Source organism: Rhinolophus ferrumequinum, chromosome 12 (genome assembly GCF_004115265.2).
Source record: "Rhinolophus ferrumequinum isolate MPI-CBG mRhiFer1 chromosome 12, mRhiFer1_v1.p, whole genome shotgun sequence".
In the NCBI taxonomy this organism is placed as follows: domain Eukaryota; kingdom Metazoa; phylum Chordata; class Mammalia; order Chiroptera; family Rhinolophidae; genus Rhinolophus; species Rhinolophus ferrumequinum.
In genome coordinates this window covers 80,091,762-80,112,625 of record NC_046295.1, presented here as the reverse complement: position 1 = coordinate 80,112,625, position 20,864 = coordinate 80,091,762, and the positions used below count along the sequence as shown (strand labels likewise).

The 20,864-nt window shown below is 39.6% G+C and overlaps 1 protein-coding gene and 1 non-coding gene across 9 annotated transcripts in view; one reads left to right on the top strand and one right to left on the bottom strand.

Annotated features, from left to right (window-relative positions):
- Window positions 1–20,864, top strand: part of SETX (senataxin) — a 60,001-nt gene that overhangs the window by 7,505 nt on the left and 31,632 nt on the right. For 6 of the 8 annotated variants that reach the window (XM_033122364.1, XM_033122362.1, XM_033122366.1 and 3 more), the window contains exons 3-11: window positions 426–609; window positions 1,590–1,800; window positions 3,685–3,794; window positions 5,034–5,253; window positions 6,030–6,149; window positions 8,346–8,517; window positions 8,649–8,736; window positions 9,238–13,404; window positions 19,621–19,720. In XM_033122364.1, coding sequence (XP_032978255.1) covers window positions 433–609; window positions 1,590–1,800; window positions 3,685–3,794; window positions 5,034–5,253; window positions 6,030–6,149; window positions 8,346–8,517; window positions 8,649–8,736; window positions 9,238–13,404; window positions 19,621–19,720 — 5,365 coding nt within the window. In that variant the 5' untranslated portion in view covers window positions 426–432. Of the gene's footprint in view, window positions 1–425; window positions 610–1,589; window positions 1,801–3,684; window positions 3,795–5,033; window positions 5,254–6,029; window positions 6,150–8,345; window positions 8,518–8,648; window positions 8,737–9,237; window positions 13,405–19,620; window positions 19,721–20,864 lie in introns of those variants that run through there. The other 2 variants (XM_033122369.1, XM_033122368.1) reach the window with 2 other exon arrangements.
- On the bottom strand, window positions 17,326–17,398 carry TRNAT-UGU (transfer RNA threonine (anticodon UGU)). The gene has a single exon. It is a non-coding gene; the product is annotated as a tRNA-Thr (tRNA).

Below are 20,864 nucleotides of genomic sequence, written 5' to 3'. Positions count from 1 at the left end.
TTCTGTGTTTCCAGGGATTTCGGGAACATGGCCTCTGGGAATGTGAAAGGTTTCCTGAGCTTTTGATTCTCCTTTGGTATATCATTAGAACACCCCAAAATCTGTCCTTTGGAAACACTGATAATTCTGTCCCAGTGTATTTTCCGTTAATATTACATTGCACAAGTGTGTATTGCCTTATGTTTGAAACTAACAAAATGTTTCATTATACTGTTCACATGTTACAGTTGTTAAGAATGGGCTCAGGTTTGAGTTTAGGCGGTAATTGACAAGCTGGCTAGCCGAAGGTTCTGGATGTGGTGGGGCACATTTTAAGTTGAGGGTGAGGGTCATTAGTAGGAAGTGAACCCATTGTTCACACAGAATAGGCCTGGAGTATTGTTTTGTTTTCTTTCTTTAGTCTTTGTCGTCTTTTCTGGATACAGGTACAGAATGAGCACATGTTGTTGGTGTACACCGGGTGGTGTTTCCACCATTGAGTTCCTAAAGCTCTATGCGTCCAGGACCCAGCCCAGTGAATTTCAAACAGCTGATGAAGACCTCTGCTACTGCTTGGAGTGTGTGACTGAATACCACAAAGCGAGGGATGAATTGCCATTTTTACATGAGGTAATTCACATTGGATGGGTAATATTTTCAGAGCTTAATAACTAGGAAGAGAATACATGTCAACTCTGTGGGAAGCATTCAAGGAACGGATAATTTTTTAAACTTTGAATACACTTCTAGACTTAATTTCTTGCCTAGTATATAGTAGGTGCTAAGTCAGTACTCATTGACTGATGGAATTGAATTGAAACCTAAAGCAGAATTTTATGGCCTCGTACTGTTAGTCATTTTGATATCAAACAATTTAAGGAAATGAAGTGATGGATGGGATTTCTGTTTTTTCGCTCATGTTTTTATGTCAGTATATTTGATTTGATAGTGTTATATCCCTGTGTCTGAATGGCTTGGATTATTGTTTTATTTCTTGATAGGTGATTTTTTTCCTCTTCATCTTTTAATGGGTAAATGGTATAAACCTCTAAGGGCTAGTATGTTTTCCAGTCATAGTAGCCAAAGTGAAACGTGCCATTTTAAGTACATGGCTTTGAATATTTGGTTTATTATATTTGATGAAACGCAGAACACAGACCATAGAGATATGTACAATCTAGAAAGGAGGGGTCGGGATGATGAGTTATGAACCTGTTGAGAAAATTTTTGCATTTACAAAGTTTCCTAGTTATGAAGCCAACCAGTGTCTTCATGCTAAAGCTGACGTTTTAAGGTAGGTACCTATGACTGGGACATAAAGGGGGGACACAGCAGGCCTAGCTCGTGCCTTTGATAAAGAAGCTCCTGTTTCTCATTTTCTTTTTAATAGAGTATAGTTAGGGATGTTGGTATTTATAGCAAAACCCCACATCTCATGCTCTGTGGACTCAGCATGTTCATGTATCATGAAAGGGGCCATGCTTAGTGACTGTTTCCTTCACATCACTCTAATAAGTGGTGTCTAGTACTTTTTTAAATTTCTGAATTTTTGTGCTTAGGAAAAGGATAATAAGATAAAAAGCACACTGCCCGTTTTTCTTTTCCTGTAGGTTTTATGGGAATTAGAAACCTTACGTCTCATAAATCACTTTGAAAAATCCATGAAGGCAGAAATTGAAGATGATGATGAATTATACATAGTAGACATCAATGGAGAGGAGCCGCTGTTTGACATGACTGGCCAAGACTTTGAAAATAAACTTCGAGTTCCTCTGCTTGAAATGCTGAAATACCCTTATCTGCTTTTACATGAGCGTGTTAGTGAGTATCTTGGGTGTCCTGCAAGTTATATCAGTTTTATTATTTCAAGAATCGTAAGAATTTATGTTTATCTGTATTGAAAATCTGTTTGTTAAACATACAATTAGGATACCTAATAATATTTCTCCCAACATTTTGTTATCAGTCTCTAAACATGAACAGTATGTTATATAGTGAACGCCACGTACCCACCACATAGATTCTACAGTTGCTGACATCTTGCTATATTTGCTTTATCACATATTGATTTATCTATCTATTCAGTTAATTTTCATTCTTGTCATTTGTCTATAGCAGAGTTTCTCAACTTGGGCACTGTGACATTTTAGACTGGTTGGTTCTGTGTTGTGGGGGCGGTGCTGTCCGTCGTAGGATGGTTACCAAAACCCCTGGTCTCTGTCCACTAGGTGCCCTAGCAGCACCCTGCTCTACCCCCACCCTAGTTATAAAAACCACACATTTCTCCAGACATTGTCAGGTGTCCCTTGGGAGGTGGGCGCAGGGCTGAGGAAAGGCACAGGCCACCCCTGGTTGAGAATTGCTGGGCTGCAGTAATTTTCTTTCCTCATTATGTCATGGCCTTTTAAGGGCTGCCTAGATTTTGGTCATTTATATTTGCGCTTCTCAGTGTGAATCTCTTAACATTTTCCTGCTCTGTCAAGTCTAACAATACCTGTAAGGCATCTAATATCTCGCCCATATTAGCATTTTCCCGGTAATTGCAAAAGACAGTATTTGGCTGGTTTGTTTAAATTTAGAGTCAAATCAAGGATCATACATTGCATTTGGTTCATATTTCTTACAACTCTTTTAATCCAAAACAGTTTATTTATACGTAACACATTTTTCCCCCCTTAACTGACTTGTTGAGACTATATGGTTGCTCTATAGAATAATGAACTTTTCTGGGGATTTTTCTAATTGCTTTCTTGTGATGTTATTTAAGGTGTGTCTCTATCCTCTGTATTTTCAGTAAACTGTCAAGTTGACCTAAAGATTTGATTAAATAATTCTCTCTAAATAAGTTAAAAATAATTAGATTTTAAAATTTTAACAAGTCATTTTTTCAAACATTTACTAAAGAATACTATATCCAGAAAAGCATATAAGCTTGATGATTTTTCTGAAACTAAACACACTTCTGTAGCCACCACCCTGGTAATGAAACGATATCCACCCCCCTCATGAGTCCCCCTCATGTTTTTCTAGTCGTTACCCCTCCTCCCCAAAGCCAACCACTGTCACTAACAATATTCTTTGAAGCTTGATAAACTAAAGTTGATTCAGCTGATGGGGTAAATGTCTGAGTCTATTCAAGACATTTTTAAAAAAGGAATGAAGAAATTTGCATAAAAGAACAGGAATTAGAACAGTGCTGGCCTAGATAGTCTAGTGGACCAGTGTAGAGAGTTCAGTAGTAAACCAGGTGTATTTGGGGAATTTAGTGTTTAATGATGGTGGCATTTCAAACCAGTGGGGGAAGTGGATTAGTCAGTAAATGAGAGTAGGACAAAATAGCTGTGGACTTTCTTTATCACCTCAGTACCAAATAAAGTCCACGTGAATCAAAATGTAAAGTGCTAATGGAATTGGACCTATAACCATACTTGTAAGATACCTTATGGAGATAATCGTGCCAAGAGTAAAACAGAGATGTATACTAGTAAAGTCAGAATAATTCATAGGAGCCACACTATGACCAAACAGTCTTGCAAATAGGTAAATACTGTTCCTACATTTACACTACTGGCAGTTTATGCCTCACTTTAAAAAAAAGGAACCAGTTTTCATTTACTTATAAAACCTCTGGAGGATCCAGACTTAGGGACTCTTGATAAGCGGTGATATTCGCCTCATGTTTCCTGCCGTGTTTCTTCTGTGTAGATGAGTTGTGTGTTGAAGCCCTTTGTCGGATGGAACAGGCCAATTGCTCCTTCCAGGTGTTTGAGAAACATCCCGGGGTCTATTTGTTTCTGGTCCATCCCAATGAAATGGTAAGTGTGGTAGGCAGCGGAAGGACGTATTTTATTTTTGCACGTACAGTTAGCTATCGGGGAGGGTTTGGGTGTGTATTTTGTTTAAAAAGTTTGTCAAAATTCTTCTCTGTTTGTAACATTACTACAGTTAAGTAGAGGGTGCTGGGGGATCAAAGAAGGAGGAGATCCAAGGGGGTAAGGGAAGACTTCTGACAGGTGATGCTTCAATTTAAAAGGCAAATGAGGGGATAATTTGAACTTCTCTCAGTATGTTGACCGGAAGCAATGAAGGGCAGTTCTCTTGTTTTCCTTGCCCGCCTGCCCCACGCCAAGCATGTGGAAATACTAGTTAAAATACTTGAAAAAATTATTTTGCTAATAGATGAGATTTTTAAAAGTGTGGGTGGGGAGGGGAGCGAGGGGTGGGAAAGAAATTGAGTTCCTAGGTGCTAGAAATGAAGAGGGACGTAAGAATCGGAACAGTAGGCAGGAGCAGAAGCAGAGAGCAGCACCGGAGGGCTGGAACCTGACCCTGCGCTGGTTGCGTAGGTTTCTCCTTTGAGGGTCCTTCTTTTCCTTTTTCAAATTTTCTATGATGGAAAATTACAAACATAAAAAAGTAAAATGATATAATGAACCCCCATATATTCATCACTGAGCTTCATCGATTATCAGTAATACATGGTCAATATTCTGCTCCCCTTTTGGATTAGTTAGAGCAAATCTGAGACACTATAAAATAAGTGTCTCTGGAAGATAAGTGCTGGCTTGCTCGACTGATTTATTGATTTATTGATACTTACTTTTGCAGTCTGGGTGTGGCTGCTGTTTTATATCCTTAGTTACAGGAGTTCTATTGAGCTAGTTTTCAGGTAGTTCTCAAGGGTGGCTCTGTCATTTAGTTGTAATTTTGATGTGGTCATGAGAGGGGGCGAGCACAGCATTTACCTGCTCTGCCGTCTTGACTGGAAGTTGATAAGGACTTTTTAAACAAAACAGTACTATCACCACACCTAAAATAATAATTTTTTAATGTCATGTTTCTAGTCAGTGTTTAGATGAATGGAAATGGTTATCTCATAAACGCCTTCTTAGGGTGAGCTAATTTAAATCTGGGTCAGATAAGGTCCACATATTGCATTAATTAGTATTGTATGTCTTTTAAAATCTATAGGAAACCCTATTTTCTTAACTAGGTTTTTGCTGTATGTCAGTAATTGTTTGTTGAATGAAGTAATGAGTGTGTTATGCTTTTAGGTTCGGCGTTGGGCTATCTTGACCGCAAAAGGCTTGGGAAAAGTGGACAGAGATGATTATTATGACTTACAGGAGGTTTTGACTTGCCTTTTCAAAGTCATTGAGTTGGGACTTTTAGAAAGTCCAGACATTTATACTTCTTCTGTCCTTGAGAAGGGTAAACTGATTCTTCTGCCCTCACACATGTATGATGCTACGAACTACAAAAACTATTGGTTAGGTGAGTATTGGCCTTACACAAGTATTATTAGTATTTTCCTATAGTTATGAGTATCCTGCAAAGGAATTGATCTCTTTTGGTAATCTTTTCAAAATTTGCTAAATATAGGATTTCATAGTTTCCAGCTCTTCTGTCATTAAATTGACAGAACCATTACACATACTGTTTTTAAACATTATTTATCCTAGAAACCATCTGTGTAAGAGGTACATTTTCAAGTATGGCAAATAGATCTTTTATTTAAAGCAGTATTCAATGTAACAAAATATTAAAAGAACAGTTGGCTTTAATAGGGTTTGATCTATTTAAAAAAGAGGTTTAATCCCTCTTTTCCCATCTGTGAAGTATTTCCTGATAGAAAGAGATACTAACTTTGGTTTTCAGCAAGTTCTACACTGACTCAAAATAGGTCCACCCTACTTCATTGATTCTAAGTCTTACAGCCGTGAGTCATTTGGCAGTGATTGGTACTTGAGATGTGGTGATTTTAAAATTGAAGCCGTCTTAGATTTGATGAAATATAAGTTGTGTGGTAGTTATCTTAGAAATTGTTTTCTAACCAAGTTCATATCATGTTCCCTTTTCATTCTCAAATCAGTCTGAAGTCTTGTTACTTAGGAGCAGTTGTATATGGAAACATCAATTAACTGTTTAAGGAACTGGAGACTGTTTTGCCTCATCTTTCTGCCTTGTTGTTCTTTTACAAACTCAACCAGAGAAGGTGGTAGGATGCTGTGACTTAAATCAACTCAAGAAAACTGTAACTGGTCTTCCAGGTATTTGCATGTTGCTTACCATTCTTGAAGAGCAAGCCATGGAATCCCTGCTGTTGGGCTCAGACAAAGAGAATGATTTTATGCAGTCAATCCTTCACACCATGGAGAAGCAGTCGGATGGTAATGAACTTTATTTGCTGAATGCTTTTGAATACTGTGATGATGATGATGCACTTTTAAAATACTGGTGTCACTGCAAGAATTGGGTATATTGTGTGGAGAAAAGAACAATGAACATTTTATGGTTTAGGTCACAGGTTCAGAATTCTAAATTGGAAGCGAACTTTAGAGTTTAATTTAACACTTTTCTTTTATAAAAGAGGAGAGGCTGAAGCCCTGGAAGTCAACTTACAGTTACATGTTGAAACATCTAGTCAGTGGTAGAATCAAGACTAGAACCTACAGGAGATAAATAAATTTCTGAAGACATGGCCGTGAAAATTGAGGAGAAAGCCTCCCCTGTCCTACCGTCGCCCTTTTTCCTGGTTTTTCATTTTCTGGTTTCACTGTCCAACCTGGTGACTGTTGGCAAACGTGGCTATTTGTTGAAATTAATTAAAATCAAATCAAATAAACAGCTACATTTTTTAGTTCTGCTTCACGAGCTCAGTCACCACCTGTGCCTGGTGGCTTCTAGATTAGACAGTGCAGATAAGGAACGTTCTCATCGTCCTGGAGAGTCCTCCTGGGTAGTGCTGTTCGGCTAGGCTAGAAAATAGGGCCTAAAACTTGTAGTCGTGTTGGTTATTAGGCTTTCAACTTTCTTTTGCTCGTGGTTGTATCGAGCTGATAAGGGAGGATTTATGCTTAAATGTTTCTCATCTTTTTTATGAGGGAATGAATCAGTGAACACCAAGCATGTCAGATCCTATGAAAACAATGAATATAATTTTCCCCACTTTGACTTTTCTTCAGGCAACTGCAGTGTGGATATAAACTCTTTTGTGGGAGATTCTAAAATAAGAAAATGTTATTCTTTCTGGTGGCATATATTTTCTTGCTAGATTATTCCTGATTCAGGTTATTACTAATTCATTTACCAGCATTAACTACATAAATTGTTCATTTCTTTCTGTATGCCTTGCACAAAACATTTGGTTCCCTCTGTTTACCCGGCTCCCATAACCTTCAGAATGTGAATCACGTCTTTAAGAAACCTTTCCTAATTGTCTTCACCTAACTGATGGCATTTTCCCTTAATTTGAGAGCTTACCAGACTTAACGTGGTGTGTTGGCTGCAGTAGAGGCTAAGAAAGTATATGAGAAGGTCTCCACGAATGACTGTCTGATAAAAAAGTAGAGTCTAAGAGCCTTGAGGAAAAGGAAGCAGAAAGTTCTAGGGTGACTAAATAGCATTACAGTAACAGAGTTAGAGCACTTACCTCAGAGGAGTATTGGAGATGATATGACCGGGAATGTTGGATGTAGGAGGAAGCTTTTGAGCTGCGCTTGAAGGATAGATAGGATTTTGATTGGTGGTACTAATAGTGAAGGCATTCTGGTTCTCATCTGGGAAAAAGCCAGCCCTCTGTTTTTGCTGTAGATAGGGAATGATTACAGAAGTGGGACAGCTAAAGCTGGAAAGAAACAATAGAGGAAGCTCTTACAAGTGCTTGACTGAGTGAGGGCTTTCAATTTTCTTGGAAGACACCAAGGAGCAATTGAAGGTCTTTGAGTAGAGCAGTCTCTTGCCACTGCATATCTGATAGAGAAGAGGGAAAGGAACTGGAGGTTAGAGCTTGTGAGTAATGGGAATTCCTAAAAATAGATACCAACAAAGCCATGCTGAGATGGCTGGATGAAGGCTGTGTATTTCTGCTTACCCATTAGTGAAGGGTTTTCAGACCTTTACATCAGCCAGATGTCACACACAGCTCAAGGTCACGGTAAACCAGACCTTCTGGTAATGTGAGCTTTGTTTAGATCTGTAAATATCAAGGGTTTCTTTCTTTTTTCCCTTTTTCTCTCTACTTTTGTTGTTTATTGAAGGAAGGGAGTATAAAGTTGTAGGAAAAGTTGAGCTGAGTAGGAAAGATTGTTTCAGGTGTGGCAACTGGTGAGAAAGTTGTTTCCCTAAACTGTCTCAATTTGCTCCCCATTTAAAAATTTCTTAGAGGCATATAGTGTGCTTGAAAAAAAGGTGAAACAACTTAAACATTTGCCAGCTTTTTAAAACTTGTAGTTGGCAGTGCTTTGTGTTAAATTACTTGTTGCTCTGCTTTTTGTTGCTAGTGAGATAAAGAATGCTTCCTGTTCAATATATTTTAGTATCTTCTAATTGTTTTGTTATTTGGCAATGACTTCATTGTATTTCAGATGAGAGGGGGGATCCTTTCTGGCCAGCGTTACACTGTTTCATGGTGATTCTGGATCGCCTTGGATCTAAGGTCTGGGGTCAACTTATTGATCCTTTTGAGGCATTTCTAACCATTATCAACAACGTGAGCTACAACAGAGAGATCCAGAATATACGGAAAAGCTCTGTAAGGTTAGTTCCGTTCGTGTGTCAGGATGTAAAAACTCTATAAGAAAGTCTGTTTGTTGTAACTTACTGAACAATAGGGTTTTCTCTTTTTTCCCCTTCATTTCCGTAATTTCTATTTATTCTTAATATTTAAGGACCAAGTTAGAACCGGAGTCCTATCTGGATGATATGGTGACTTGCAGCCAGATTGTATACAATTATAATCCTGAAAAGACCAAAAAGGTATAAAGCTTTGAGAATTCAGATGACATTGTATTGCCTTTGTATTGTAAGACAGTGTTTTACATAATGAGTTGAATTGCTGATTTTGTGGTAGATAGCTATTGTGAATCACATCAGCTTAAAGGCTGTCTCGTTGAACAGATGGATTGTGCATGGGGGAAAATGGACTTTAACTACCCTGTGCCCACTTTGGAAAATTCATTTTTTTAAGTGCAGTTAGGAAGAGTGGAAAGTGTATGGGATGGGGGGATAAGTGACATGACTAGAAATCGAAACCAGCTAATTAAGGTCAGAGTACATGGAGCTGCTGTAAATTTACCTTTTCCTGAAACCTTAACCTCAGAATTGAACTATTTTTCACTTTACTGGGGGAGGGGGTATGTGTATGTGTAAACCAAAATAGGAACATGGAGCCATATATTTTCTTCTTTACAACTTGTGTGCTAAACCTGTCATGAATGATGCTTGTTTATCTGAATGTCAGTATTTCTTTCCTTGTAGGATTCAGGGTGGAGATCAGCCGTTTGCCCTGACTATTGTCCTAACATGTATGAAGAAATGGAAACGTTAGCCAGTGTGCTTCAGTCAGATATTGGTCAAGACATGCGTGTTCATAATAGCACGTTTCTGTGGTTCATCCCTTTCGTGCAGTCCCTCATGGACCTTAAGGACTTGGGCGTGCCTTACATAGTAGAGGTCATCCATCATCTGCACTCCGAGGTCAAAGTTGTTCTCAATGAGGAAGTAGTCGTGTGTGACAAAGTCACCGAATTCTTTTTTCTAATTTTGGTGTCAGTGATTGAACTCCACAGAAATAAAAAATGTTTGCATCTGCTGTGGGTTAGCTCCCAGAAGTGGGTGGAAGCTGTGGTTAAATGCGCCAAGCTTCCGACCAGCGCCTTTGCACGTAGCTCTGAGAAGTCGTCCAGTAGTGGCTCCAAAGGAACACCGATGGTGTCCTCTGTGTCGCTGCACTCGATGCCATCAAATTCTGTACAGCTTGCCTGTGTGCAGCTGATTCGAAGTCTCCTTAAAGAAGGTTATCAGCTTGGGCAGCAGACTCTTTGTAAGCAATTCTGGGATAAGCTCAACTTATTCCTGCGAGGAAATTTATCTCTGGGTTGGCAGCTGACTAGTCAGGAAACCCAAGAGTTACAAACTTGTTTAACACAAATTATTAAAAACATAAAATTCAAAGTTCCGCAGTGTAACGCTTTTGTGGATCTGACTCTGTGCAAACCCGCTCCTGCATGTAGTTGTAAAGAAGAAAGTGAACACATTGGGAAGAAGTGTAAAAACGTGTACTGTTTGGAAAGTTCTAGCTCAACATTATCTAAGGAACCAGTGAAAGCTGATGCATGTCAAGTGCAAGAGAGTGGGTCGAGCAAAGCAAGTAATACTGTGAAAGAGAATAATGAGCAAAATTACATAGAAGATTCAAAGCTAGAAGACCATCTCTCAGCTGAGTCACGCTTAAAGCAGAGTAGTAAAAACCTTTTCACTGAAGGATCTCATGATCAAGTTAAAAGACATACAGTGAAGCAGAAGTCTGTAAATAACAATTCCTCATATACACCACAGAACTGTCCTTTAAGAAATGGTCCAGAAAGGAGATGTGACAGAGGAAGAGGAATGATAATGTCACCATGTTTGTTGACTGATTCTAGCACTGATTCTCTGGAAAAGGTGTCCACATCAAATGAGGATTTCTCTTCAAAGAATGATATTGGTGAAACCTCAAAAGCAAAATCTGAGGCCCAGAAAGGTGAAATCTGTGCTAAGTTATCACATGTAATACAGCAATACAGGAAAAGTATTTCGGTTGATAATGCTGTGAAATCAGAGGGAAACCTGACTGTATCTGACATGGAGAATTTCTCTTCCAGGAAAACTACAGGAGGTCAGGAAGGGGATAGCTTCCTCCACAATCTCTCTTTAGACCGTAATGGTATTCTGGATAATAAAAATGGAGAACAAAAGTCTCATAACAGTTTGTTGCTGAAAAAGAAACAAGTGAAGAATGAAGAGTTAGATGTTTTCTCTTCCCATGAAAACGATTGCCAAATACAGGAATGTCATACTGATAAAGATTTGATCTCATTTACAGAAATGACCAGTACTTTCGTGCATGAGGCATCTCCTTTTAAAGATCCTGTGACTGTACTTGAATCAAGAGAGAAGGAAATGAGCAAGAGTACCGATCGCGTTTCTTCTAAGTCGAGAGAGCAGACCCTTAGCAGCTGTCCCAAGTCTGATACCTTAACAGATTCCTTGATAGACCTCCACAAATTATCTTTAGTAGCTCAAGCCAGTGTTAGTAAGTTTCCGTCAGATTCACCTGAAAAACACTCATCCCAGCTACAAAAAAAAGTAAAAGACAAAAGAAGTTTCACAGCCAACCGAAAGAATGTCAGAGAAACCTGCCACGGACAAATTATTATTATTTCAGATTCTGATGATGATGGTGATGATGAAAGAATTCTTGATGTTGAGAAACACATTAAACAAGATAAAATATGCATTAAGGAAGAATGTCCACAGCAGCATACTTCAATAGCTAATATGAATGTGGATAGGAAACTAATAAAGAAAGAAAAGACAAATTCTCCTTCACCATTTGAGGAATGTGATTCTCAGGTTTTTGAGTTTGAAAGCCAACAGGATGTGTTTTCAGTGTGGCAAGATCAGAAACCAGACAATAAGAATTCAGTGCAAGAGGATGGAAAAAACTCATGGTTGACCCATATGGCTGATATTACAAATGATTGGGGTTATGACACAGATTATCCTATGTCTGAAGAAGTTACTACAGAAGGACCAGAGGGTGTTGAAGAACATGCAGGACCACAGAGCAGTCGGATGTCTGTTGAGGTATTTTGTGGAACTGAGGTAAAAAAACCAAAGCGAAAACAATGTGAAAAACCTAAGGACGAGGGTTTTCCTTTAAGGCCTTCATCTTCTGACAGAAAGGAGGATCAGTCTGATAAGAGAGAGCTTACCAAAAATCATTTTAAAGGTATAGACTTAAGGACCACAACTGCCGGTTCAAGTATTCAGAGAACCACCACAGTTCCCCTAGAGAAGTCTTCTCCAAAGCTTCATGGTTATTCCAGAAGCATTAGGAGAGTCCCAGCTTCTAAAACTCCTAAGAAAACACATTCAGATACCAAAAAAGGGCACAATAAAAGTTCAAATTACATAAGTTGTAGGACAACTCCTGCTGTAGTGCTACCAAAGAAGTTTCGCCAGTGTCCTGAACCAGCTTCCAAAGCTGAGAAACTTGGTCTGAAAAAGCGTACTCGTAGGGCATGTGAGTTGTCTCAGCGATCTTTAGACTGTATAGTTCAATTACGTGACCACGGCAAAACTGTTGGAGTAGTTGATACCCGAAAAAAGACTAAACTAATTTCTCCTCAGACTCCTGTCAAAAATAAGAAACTGCTTAAGAGTCAAGGTTTTCAGTTGCAGAGGCAGGTGCGACCCAAATCACAGCAAAATAGACCAGGACTTTCTGATGAGAGTAAGGTTACTACAGGAGCAGGGCCACGTGCAGCGTCGAGTGCTGACATTTCTGTGCCCAGATCAGACTGGTCAGGTTCCAGTAGTAAAGGAGGATCTGAGGTAATTGCTAACAGTAATGGAAAACAATTACCAAAACGTGTGTCTTTTGAACAGGAACCTATGAAAGCAAAATACGCTTCTCAGAGGACTGACAGCCCTCATCATTTGAACCAGTGTAATTCTGTGGTGCTAAATGGAAGAACAGCAACGAATGAAATAACTCTCTCTACTTCAGAGGACCCTTCAGGTGGAGGTGACCTAACTGTCCATTTAGAGGTGGCAGCTTTGCAAAAGGGAGAGCCTGAGCCCAGGAGTGACGTGGAGGAAGATAAAATATTTTTAACACAGTGTGACCCTGAAGACATGGATTTGTGTTCACAAATGCAGAATGATAATGATAAACTCATCGAAGTAGTTCATGGACAAGAGACAGTTCAGGTTGAAGATTTTCTCAGTTGGCCCCAGTTGGAGTCTTTGAGTGGCACAAAATGTAAGTACAAAGATTGTCTTGAAACTATGAAAAACCAGGGCGAGTACTGCCCAAAACATATTGAAACTAAAGCAGCTGATGAAGATGTGTTTCGAAAACCTGCCTTGCCTCTGTCTGCATTGAAACCATTGAGACCTTCCACAACGAAGATTTTTAGCTCAAGTACCACCTCACGAACTGCTCATCTTTCCAGGTCTTTGGAAAATGCCCCAACTATAAAAAATAAGACAAATGGGGTCCACTCCGTTATGAAAGCGCCACTGCCAGCCTGTGTGGTGTCTCAGAAACCAGTGGGTGAAATGAAGAGTTTGTGCAACGTTCTTCGCTCTCCAACTCCAAGCAACTCCAACAGGCAAGGTTATAAACTCCCGCTGGGTGAGAGGAAACCTTTCTCGGCTTGTCCAGTAAACATTCTCTTTTCGTCGCAGTCCATCTCTGATGCCTTCATTAAAGAGATCTTAAAATGGAAATACGAAATGTTCGTGAACTTCGATCAGTGTGGGCCCCCAGCAGGTCTTTGTCAGGCCATCTCAAGACCCGTGCCTATCAGATTTCAAGATTATGGAGATTACTTTGATGTGTTTTTCCCTTTGTTGATACTGAATACGTTTGAAACCGTAAGTATTTGTTTTAATTCTGTAGCTGTCCAGACTTAGAAGTCGCTTCTTTTCTTTCCCATGCTGCGTGATAGTGTCCAGGGGCCAATACAGACCTCACTGTGATTTAGATGTAGCTTGTAGATTTCAAATTGAACAGACATTTGTGCCAGACACTGTTCTAGAAGCTGGTGGTACAGGGGAAACATTTTCTTAACCTCTGCACTCTGGAGCTTACAGACAATTCAGAGTGCTAATGCACCAAGTTCAGGGGTAGCCCAGGAGGAAATGGTTTTCAGTGCAAAGGGCAGAGCAGAGTTCTCAGAGGAGACAGTCTCCCACATCCATTTGATTTTAGTTTTTTGATAAGTAATGTAGACCTTTACTCAAGTTTTCTGGGGGAGGTTGGCAAAGGGTAGATTACAATGAACAGAACAAAGCAGTGTATCCTGAATTTCTCCTGACGCATCTGTCCTTCCCATTTCTTACTCCTCATGGCACCTGCTTTTTCCCTGTAGCTGTGTCCCCAACCCATCACGCCCTGTCCTGGTTCTTGTCTCGTCCTCATTCTCCCTGACGAGTGCCAAATAAAATACAGGATTCCCACTTAGGTCTTCACCTCAGAAAAACAGCTGAGAATTCCTTAGTGTCAGCATCCAACAGCATTTGGAAGGGTGTTTTGGTGTTCTCAAAACAGTAAAGGATTTTTACTTTTTCAAATTTCTTAAAAGAAAAACCAAACCCCAGTATGTGGTGAGACTTAAAAACAAAACCAAGAACACTGAAGTCAGTATTCATGTGTTCAGTCACTTGACAGGTCTTTGGGTGCCTGATAGCTGCCGCGTGCTGTTACAGGCCTGGGAGGTAAAGGGAACGAGACAGACGAGGCCTGCGCCTTCTGGAAATGGTCGTCTCCGATCGGGAAGAGGGCTGCTGTGTGATCTGGAGATAGGGCACTTTAGACTGAGAAGTCAGGTGCCTTCTGACTTCTCGGTATTTACACCGAGAGCAGAATGACTAGAAGGGCTGACGATGGGAAGTAGATTCCAGGCAGAGGGAGTGCAAAGACACTAAGGTCAAGTGTGTTGACAAAAGAAATGTATGGCCCAAAGGGGCACACCTGCTACAGTAGGAGGTGATCCAGGGTATTGATGACCCTTCCTTGTCAAGGTCAGTGCCTTCTAGACAGCGTATCAGTGCATCTTGAGGGTGCCCTTGCATCTCTCATATCAATTCATGGCCCAAATTGTAGCCATTGTTTTTAAGACTTAATTATTTTACTCGTGTTTCCGAAGCGTTAGAAACACCTCATTGACGATCCTCAATCTCTGTCCATAACACAAAGTGAAATATTTGTATCTTGTTGTTAAGAGCTCCGCGCTCTAACCAACTGAGCTAACCGGCTGCCCCAGTCTATATTCCTTTTTAAGACTGTTTCCTTTCAGGACATTTTTGCAGCCCTATCCTTTTCAAAGTAATGAGCGCAAGTTTCATTTGTACAAAGTTTAAAATAGTCAAATACTCCTGTAAGGCCCATTATAAAAAACAGCAGGCACCCTCCAACCCCCCCCCCCCAAGTAACCATTTTTGATTCTTAACGGATCCTTTTGATACTTCTGTATTTCTGAATAACATGCCACTATTGTGACTTGTTCATTTTTCAGCTTTAGACATTTTTCTGTTAGTTTCCGCTACAGGAAGTCCCCTCTCTCCCAGCCCTACCTTCACTCACACACCTTTCCTGTTCCCTCATTCTCACTATGGAGTTGTCTTGGAATTTTAGGTCAGTGTTTGTTATTGTTTTGACTATATAAAATTTGTCCACAGCTAAGTCAGGTAGTATATTATAACTACTTTTCCTTTCCTTCCCAACTCTTTATTTTCTCTGGATTTGTTTCCTTTACTTAGTTTCCTATATACTTATTACTAAATTAGCTTCAGACTCTTTGGGATGTTTTAACGATCATTATGATCAGACACATCCGGTAATCTTGGTTTACAGTGGTTATCCTGAAACACCATCCTCACCCTGGGGTTGCATTTCCTCTCCCGTGTGGGATTGGTCTCCTGTACCCCAGGTTGGCTTCCGGGCTCGCGCCCTCAGTGTAGTAAGCCATATCCTTCAAGCTTTCTGAGAAGAGGATGTGTGGGAGGGACATTTTTGAAACCTTGCGTGTCTTAAAATTTAATCACCACATTTGCTTTGATATTTTTTTGTATTTTCCATCATAGCACCGGTAGTCTTGGATAATAAGTTTCATCACTGATGAAGGCCAGTTGTAGATTTAAATACTTAACAACTAAACTGTTACATTTAGATAAAACACTCAAGCCCAAAAGGTAATTTATGTTAGTTTTTTTCCTAATTGAAAACTAAAACAACTTATTTACACAAGTAGTCAGTCTTCTTTCTAAATTTGGGATTGTCCCCTTTATTTCTCAGAAGATCCTCAAGGGTGCTTCTGAATTTGAGGTGTTGGGAAATAAATGGGTGCAGAGGTTTAGAAGCTGGCAGGGTGACATGCTGGTGAGAATTTGCAACCAGTCTAGGTCATTTGGACTTGCGGGGAGTGCTGTTCTCAGTGCTGCCCACCAGTGCTCACGCTTACTGGACATGCTTTCTAGCTGCAGTGTGCCATGTCGTGGCCCCAGGTGGTGCTGGGCCTGGGAATGTGGCTGGTGAGACTGAGGGATGGAGTTTGTTCCCAGCTCTCTGTTACTGATTTCTAGTTTAATTCCATTGTAATCCGAAGGCAGACATATTTGCATATTTGCTGTCCTTTTAAATTGGTTAAGATGTGTTTTATGACCCAGAGGGGGGTCTGTTTTGGTGAATGTCCGGTGTGGGCTTTAGAAGAATGCGTATTTAATCTGCTGTTGTTGGTTGAAGTATCCTATCGATGGCATTTCTATCAGGCTGATGGAGGGTGCTTTTGAATTTAGCTATGTCTACTAGTTTTGTGCCTGCTGGACCAGTCCATTTCTGGTAGAGTGTTAGTCTCCAGCTGAAATACCGGGTTGATCTACTTCTTTTTGCAGGTCCGTCAGGTTTTGCCTCCCTTATTTTGATGCTCTGCTAATTAGGCACATGCATATGAAGGCTTAGCATGACTTCCCGGAATATTGACCCATTTATCATTTTGTGATGCCCCTTTTGATCCCTGATCACTTGCCTTGCCCTGAGGTCTGCTCTGCCACAAATCAATATAGCTACTCCCCTTTCTTTTTTTAAAATTGCTTCTTCTGTTGTGCACGGTTGAAATGTAGACAATGAGAAGTTTTTTCAAAATCCTATCTGGCTTTAGCTGTCAGTCACTAGCTTTATGGCCTTGGGCATGTTACTGGAATGTTCTCAGTTTCTTCTACTGGCAACAGCATCTGCTAACAGGGTGTAGAGGTGTTAAGAAACATGTGTCAATTGCCCTGTGTGATACTATCCCACTTCCTTTTGATTAAGGTTAACATGGTTTATCTTTCTCCATCCCTTTAACCTATAAACGTATCATTATATTTAAAGTGAGTGTCTTGTGGACAGCATATAATTGGGTGTTTTTTTTAATCTATTCTGATAATTTTTTATTTGGTATATTTAGACCATTGACATTTAAGGTGATTCCTGATACCAATAGAATAATTTTTGCCATATATTACTACTTTCTATTTATTGCTCTTGTTCTTTTTTCCTATATTTGTCTTCCATGCTTTCTCTGCCTTTGGGATTTCTTTCTTTCTTTCTTTCTTTCTTTCCTTCCTTCCTTCCTTCCTTCCTTCCTTCCTTTTTTTTAATCTTTTTACTGGGGTATATTGAGGAACAGTGTGATTTTTTTCCGGGACCCATCAGCTCCATGTCAAGTTGTTTTCAGTCTAGTTGTTGGGAGGGCGGGGCGCAGCTCAGCTCCAAGTCAAGTTGATTTCCATCTAGTTGTGGAGGGCGCAGCTCACTGGCCCATGTGGGAATTGAACCCGCAATCTTGGTGTTACAAGCACTGCACTCTAACCACTGAGCCAATCAGCCACCCTCCTTTGTGGTTTTCAATTGAGCATTTTATCTATTTTCTCTTTTTCCTTAGCACTTAACTTCATTTAGTGGTTTCCCTAGCGCTTGCAATATATTTACAACTAATCCATGTCCACTTTCATGGGCAATGTGAGTACCTTATAATAACAAAATATTTCTAATTCTTCTTTCCGATCCCTTGTATCATTACTGTCTTTTGTTTCACTTATACATAAGCATAATCAGCATATATATGTACACATAAGCATACGTAATTGAATACATTGTTGCTATTTTGAATAAACTATTAGAGCAACTAAGTATAAGTAACAGAAGTTTTACCTTCACTTACTCCTCCTTCAATGCTCTTCCTTTGTTTATCTAGATCCAAGTTTCTGACCTATAAAATTTTCCTTCTCTCTAAAGATCTTTTAACATTTCTTGCAAGATAAATTTAATGATGATAAATTTCCTCAATTTTTGTTTGTCTGAGAGAGTATTTCTCCTCTTTTGAAGGGTAATTTTGCAGGGTTCAGAATTCTAGGCTGGTGGTTTTTTCTCTCAACAGTTTAAATATTTCACTCCACTCACTTCTTGTTTGAATGGTTGTTGAGAAGTCAGGTGTAATCCTTATCTTCTCTCCTCTATTGGTAAGGCTTTTTTCTTTTCCTATTGGCTTCTTTCAAGATTTTTCTTTATTTTTGATAATGTCATATTCCTGACTTTTGACTATGATATGCCTTGGTGTGGTTTTTTGGCATTTATTCTGCTTTGTGGTTTTTGAGCTTCCTGGATCTGTGATTGGGTGTCTGACATTAATTTGGGGAAACTCAGTCATTATTACTTCAAATATTGCTTCTCTTCCTTCCTCTCTTTCTTTCTTCTTGTGTTCCCATTATATGCACATTGTACCTTTTGCTGTTGCCTTGCAGTTCTTGGATATTCTGTGGTTTTTCACCTAGGTTTTTTTTTTCTTCTTTCCCTCTGCTTTTCAGCTTTGGTAGTTTCAATGCTGTGGCCTGAAGCTCGGAGATTCTTTCCTCAACCCATGTCCAGTCTACTAATGAGTCCATCAGAGGCGTTCTTATTCTTCATTTCTGTTCCAGTGTTTTTTATCTCTAGCATTTCTTTTTTATTCTTCCTTAGAATTTATATCTCTCCACTTACATTATTCATCTATTCTTGCGTAGTCTACTTTTTCCATTAAACTCTTCACATGTTACAGTTTTTAAAATTTCTGGTCTAATAATTCCAACATCCCTGCCATATCTGACTCTGGTTCTATTGCTTGTTCACTCTCTTCAGACTGTGAGTTCTGCCTTTGAGTACACCTTGTAATTTTTGTTGAAAGGTAGACATGATATACTGGTTAAAAGGAACAGCAGTAAAATAGGCCTTTAGTAACATGAGCTGTGGGGGAGGGGGACATGTTCTGTTGTCCTATGATAAGGGCTCTGTCATTTAATGAGCCTGTGCCTCTGCACTGTGAACCGTATGCGTGTGTCAGTTCCCCTACCTCCGTAGGTGGGACAGGATGGCTGGAATGGGCCCGAGTTGATCATCTCTCTTCCCCCAAGTGTATCAGGTTCTGATAAAACGCCAGCAGTGAGGCTCTGGTATTTCCCCATAGAGCAAGCCTCGTTAAGAAGCTCCGAAGGCTCTGGTGTATTTCAGAATGGTTCCTTTTCTCCTCTCCCTGCTGGAAGCAAAGGGATTTTTCTCCCCATATTCAATGAGGTCCTGCTAGAGCTCTTAGAGGTAAAACTCACCAAAGTGTGGGGCCCCCTTGTGACTGGGGCCCCTGAGAGTTTTTAACACTTGGAGTTTTCCATACTGAGCATCCATCACTTTGTCAGTTACACTTCAGGTTTTCCTTTCCTGACACAGGTTTCTACTTACTGGTTCTGCTCAGATAAGTTGTGATTGTCTGTACCCACCTGTCTCTCCAGGTTGAGGGCAGCAATTTGCCCTTTGACCTCAGTTCGCTGGTTGAATCTACGAAGAGTTGTTGATTTGCAGCTTGTTCAGATTTTTAGTTATTGTTAGGATGGAGTGGCGACTTCCTAGTTCCTTACATGCGGAACTGAAAACTGGAAGTTCCAAATTAATTTGGAGTGTTTCTGTCACCTGAGATTCTAGGTTCTGGATTTTACTATTGCTTACTTTGGAAGCTTTGCGGTTTAGTATTGACTTTCCAGAATGTGCTTGCTTTCTTAATTTGCTTTTATTGCTTTGTATAGGTGGCACAGGAGTGGAGCAGCTCTCCAAATAAAGAAAAACTCCATCAGCTGCGTTTACGAAAATTCCCTGCAGATTATAAAAAATACTGGGAGTTTGTGGGTAAGTCCTTTCTTATGTAACTTGGAACGTATCGTATAATAATCGGGGATTGCTATTTGCGGAAACGTTATCATCATTTGACTTTTCTGGGACATCGGTTTCCTAAGCTAAATTTGTAACCTCTAACAAAGAGTGTTTAAAGTCTTAATTAATGAGGGTAGTTACTGGGACAGTTATAAATATAAAATGTATTTAGCTGAACCATTCTGTAATTAGAAAACCACAGGCCAAAGTATCCATGGAAGCTGGACATGGGAGAGAGGGTGAGTGAAGGGGGCTTGACCAGGGAGGGGTGTGGGGGGGTTATAATAATAGTGGTTATAGATTCAGAGTAAATCTTCCTGATATGTGAAACACTATCTCATTTATGTATTAGTGGTAAATAAACCACCATTCAGAACTCTTTAAAGTAAAAAGTATAAATCCACCACCCCCCCCTCCAAAAAACATCCTACTCCATGTTTTTTCTTTGCTAAGAAAAGAAGCATGTGTATATATTTTGGGGAAAGGTAGTATATATTCAATGTAGAACATTCAGATGATATTAGCCAGCAGTAAAATAAACTTCACCCAGAATTCCCATTATTCAGAGAGAATGCTATGAGCATAGCATGTATCTTACTGTTAGCCTATGAATTGTGTGCGTGGCAGGTGGGGGTGGATGAGGGTCATTTTGCCTATTTTGTGGCCATTCATTTATTCAGCAAACATTTACTGGCTTTATTTATATACTATCTGGTACTGTATGACTCTTGATGCTGGGTGCGTAGCTATAAAGAAAACATAAAACGCCTGCCTTCATGAAGCTTACATTGGACGTATTTTCATTTAAAATATTGTAGATGTCTTTTCAGAGGTATTAAATAATGACAGTATATTTAATATTTTTGTTATTCCATTGTAAGCGTATTTCATAGTCCATTTATCCAGTCATTTCTAGTTAGACCTGTACATTGTTTACAGCTTTTCACTATTAGAAACACTCGAGTAAATCTGTTTGCTACGTCGAACAGATAGACATTTGCAGACTTTTGATTCATGTTGTCTCTGCCTATAAGAAGGAATATCAGCTTCACTTCTAACAGTGGATGTAAGAGTGTATGTCGCCCTCATTTGTTAGTTTAAACTTTTTTTTTTTTTAAAT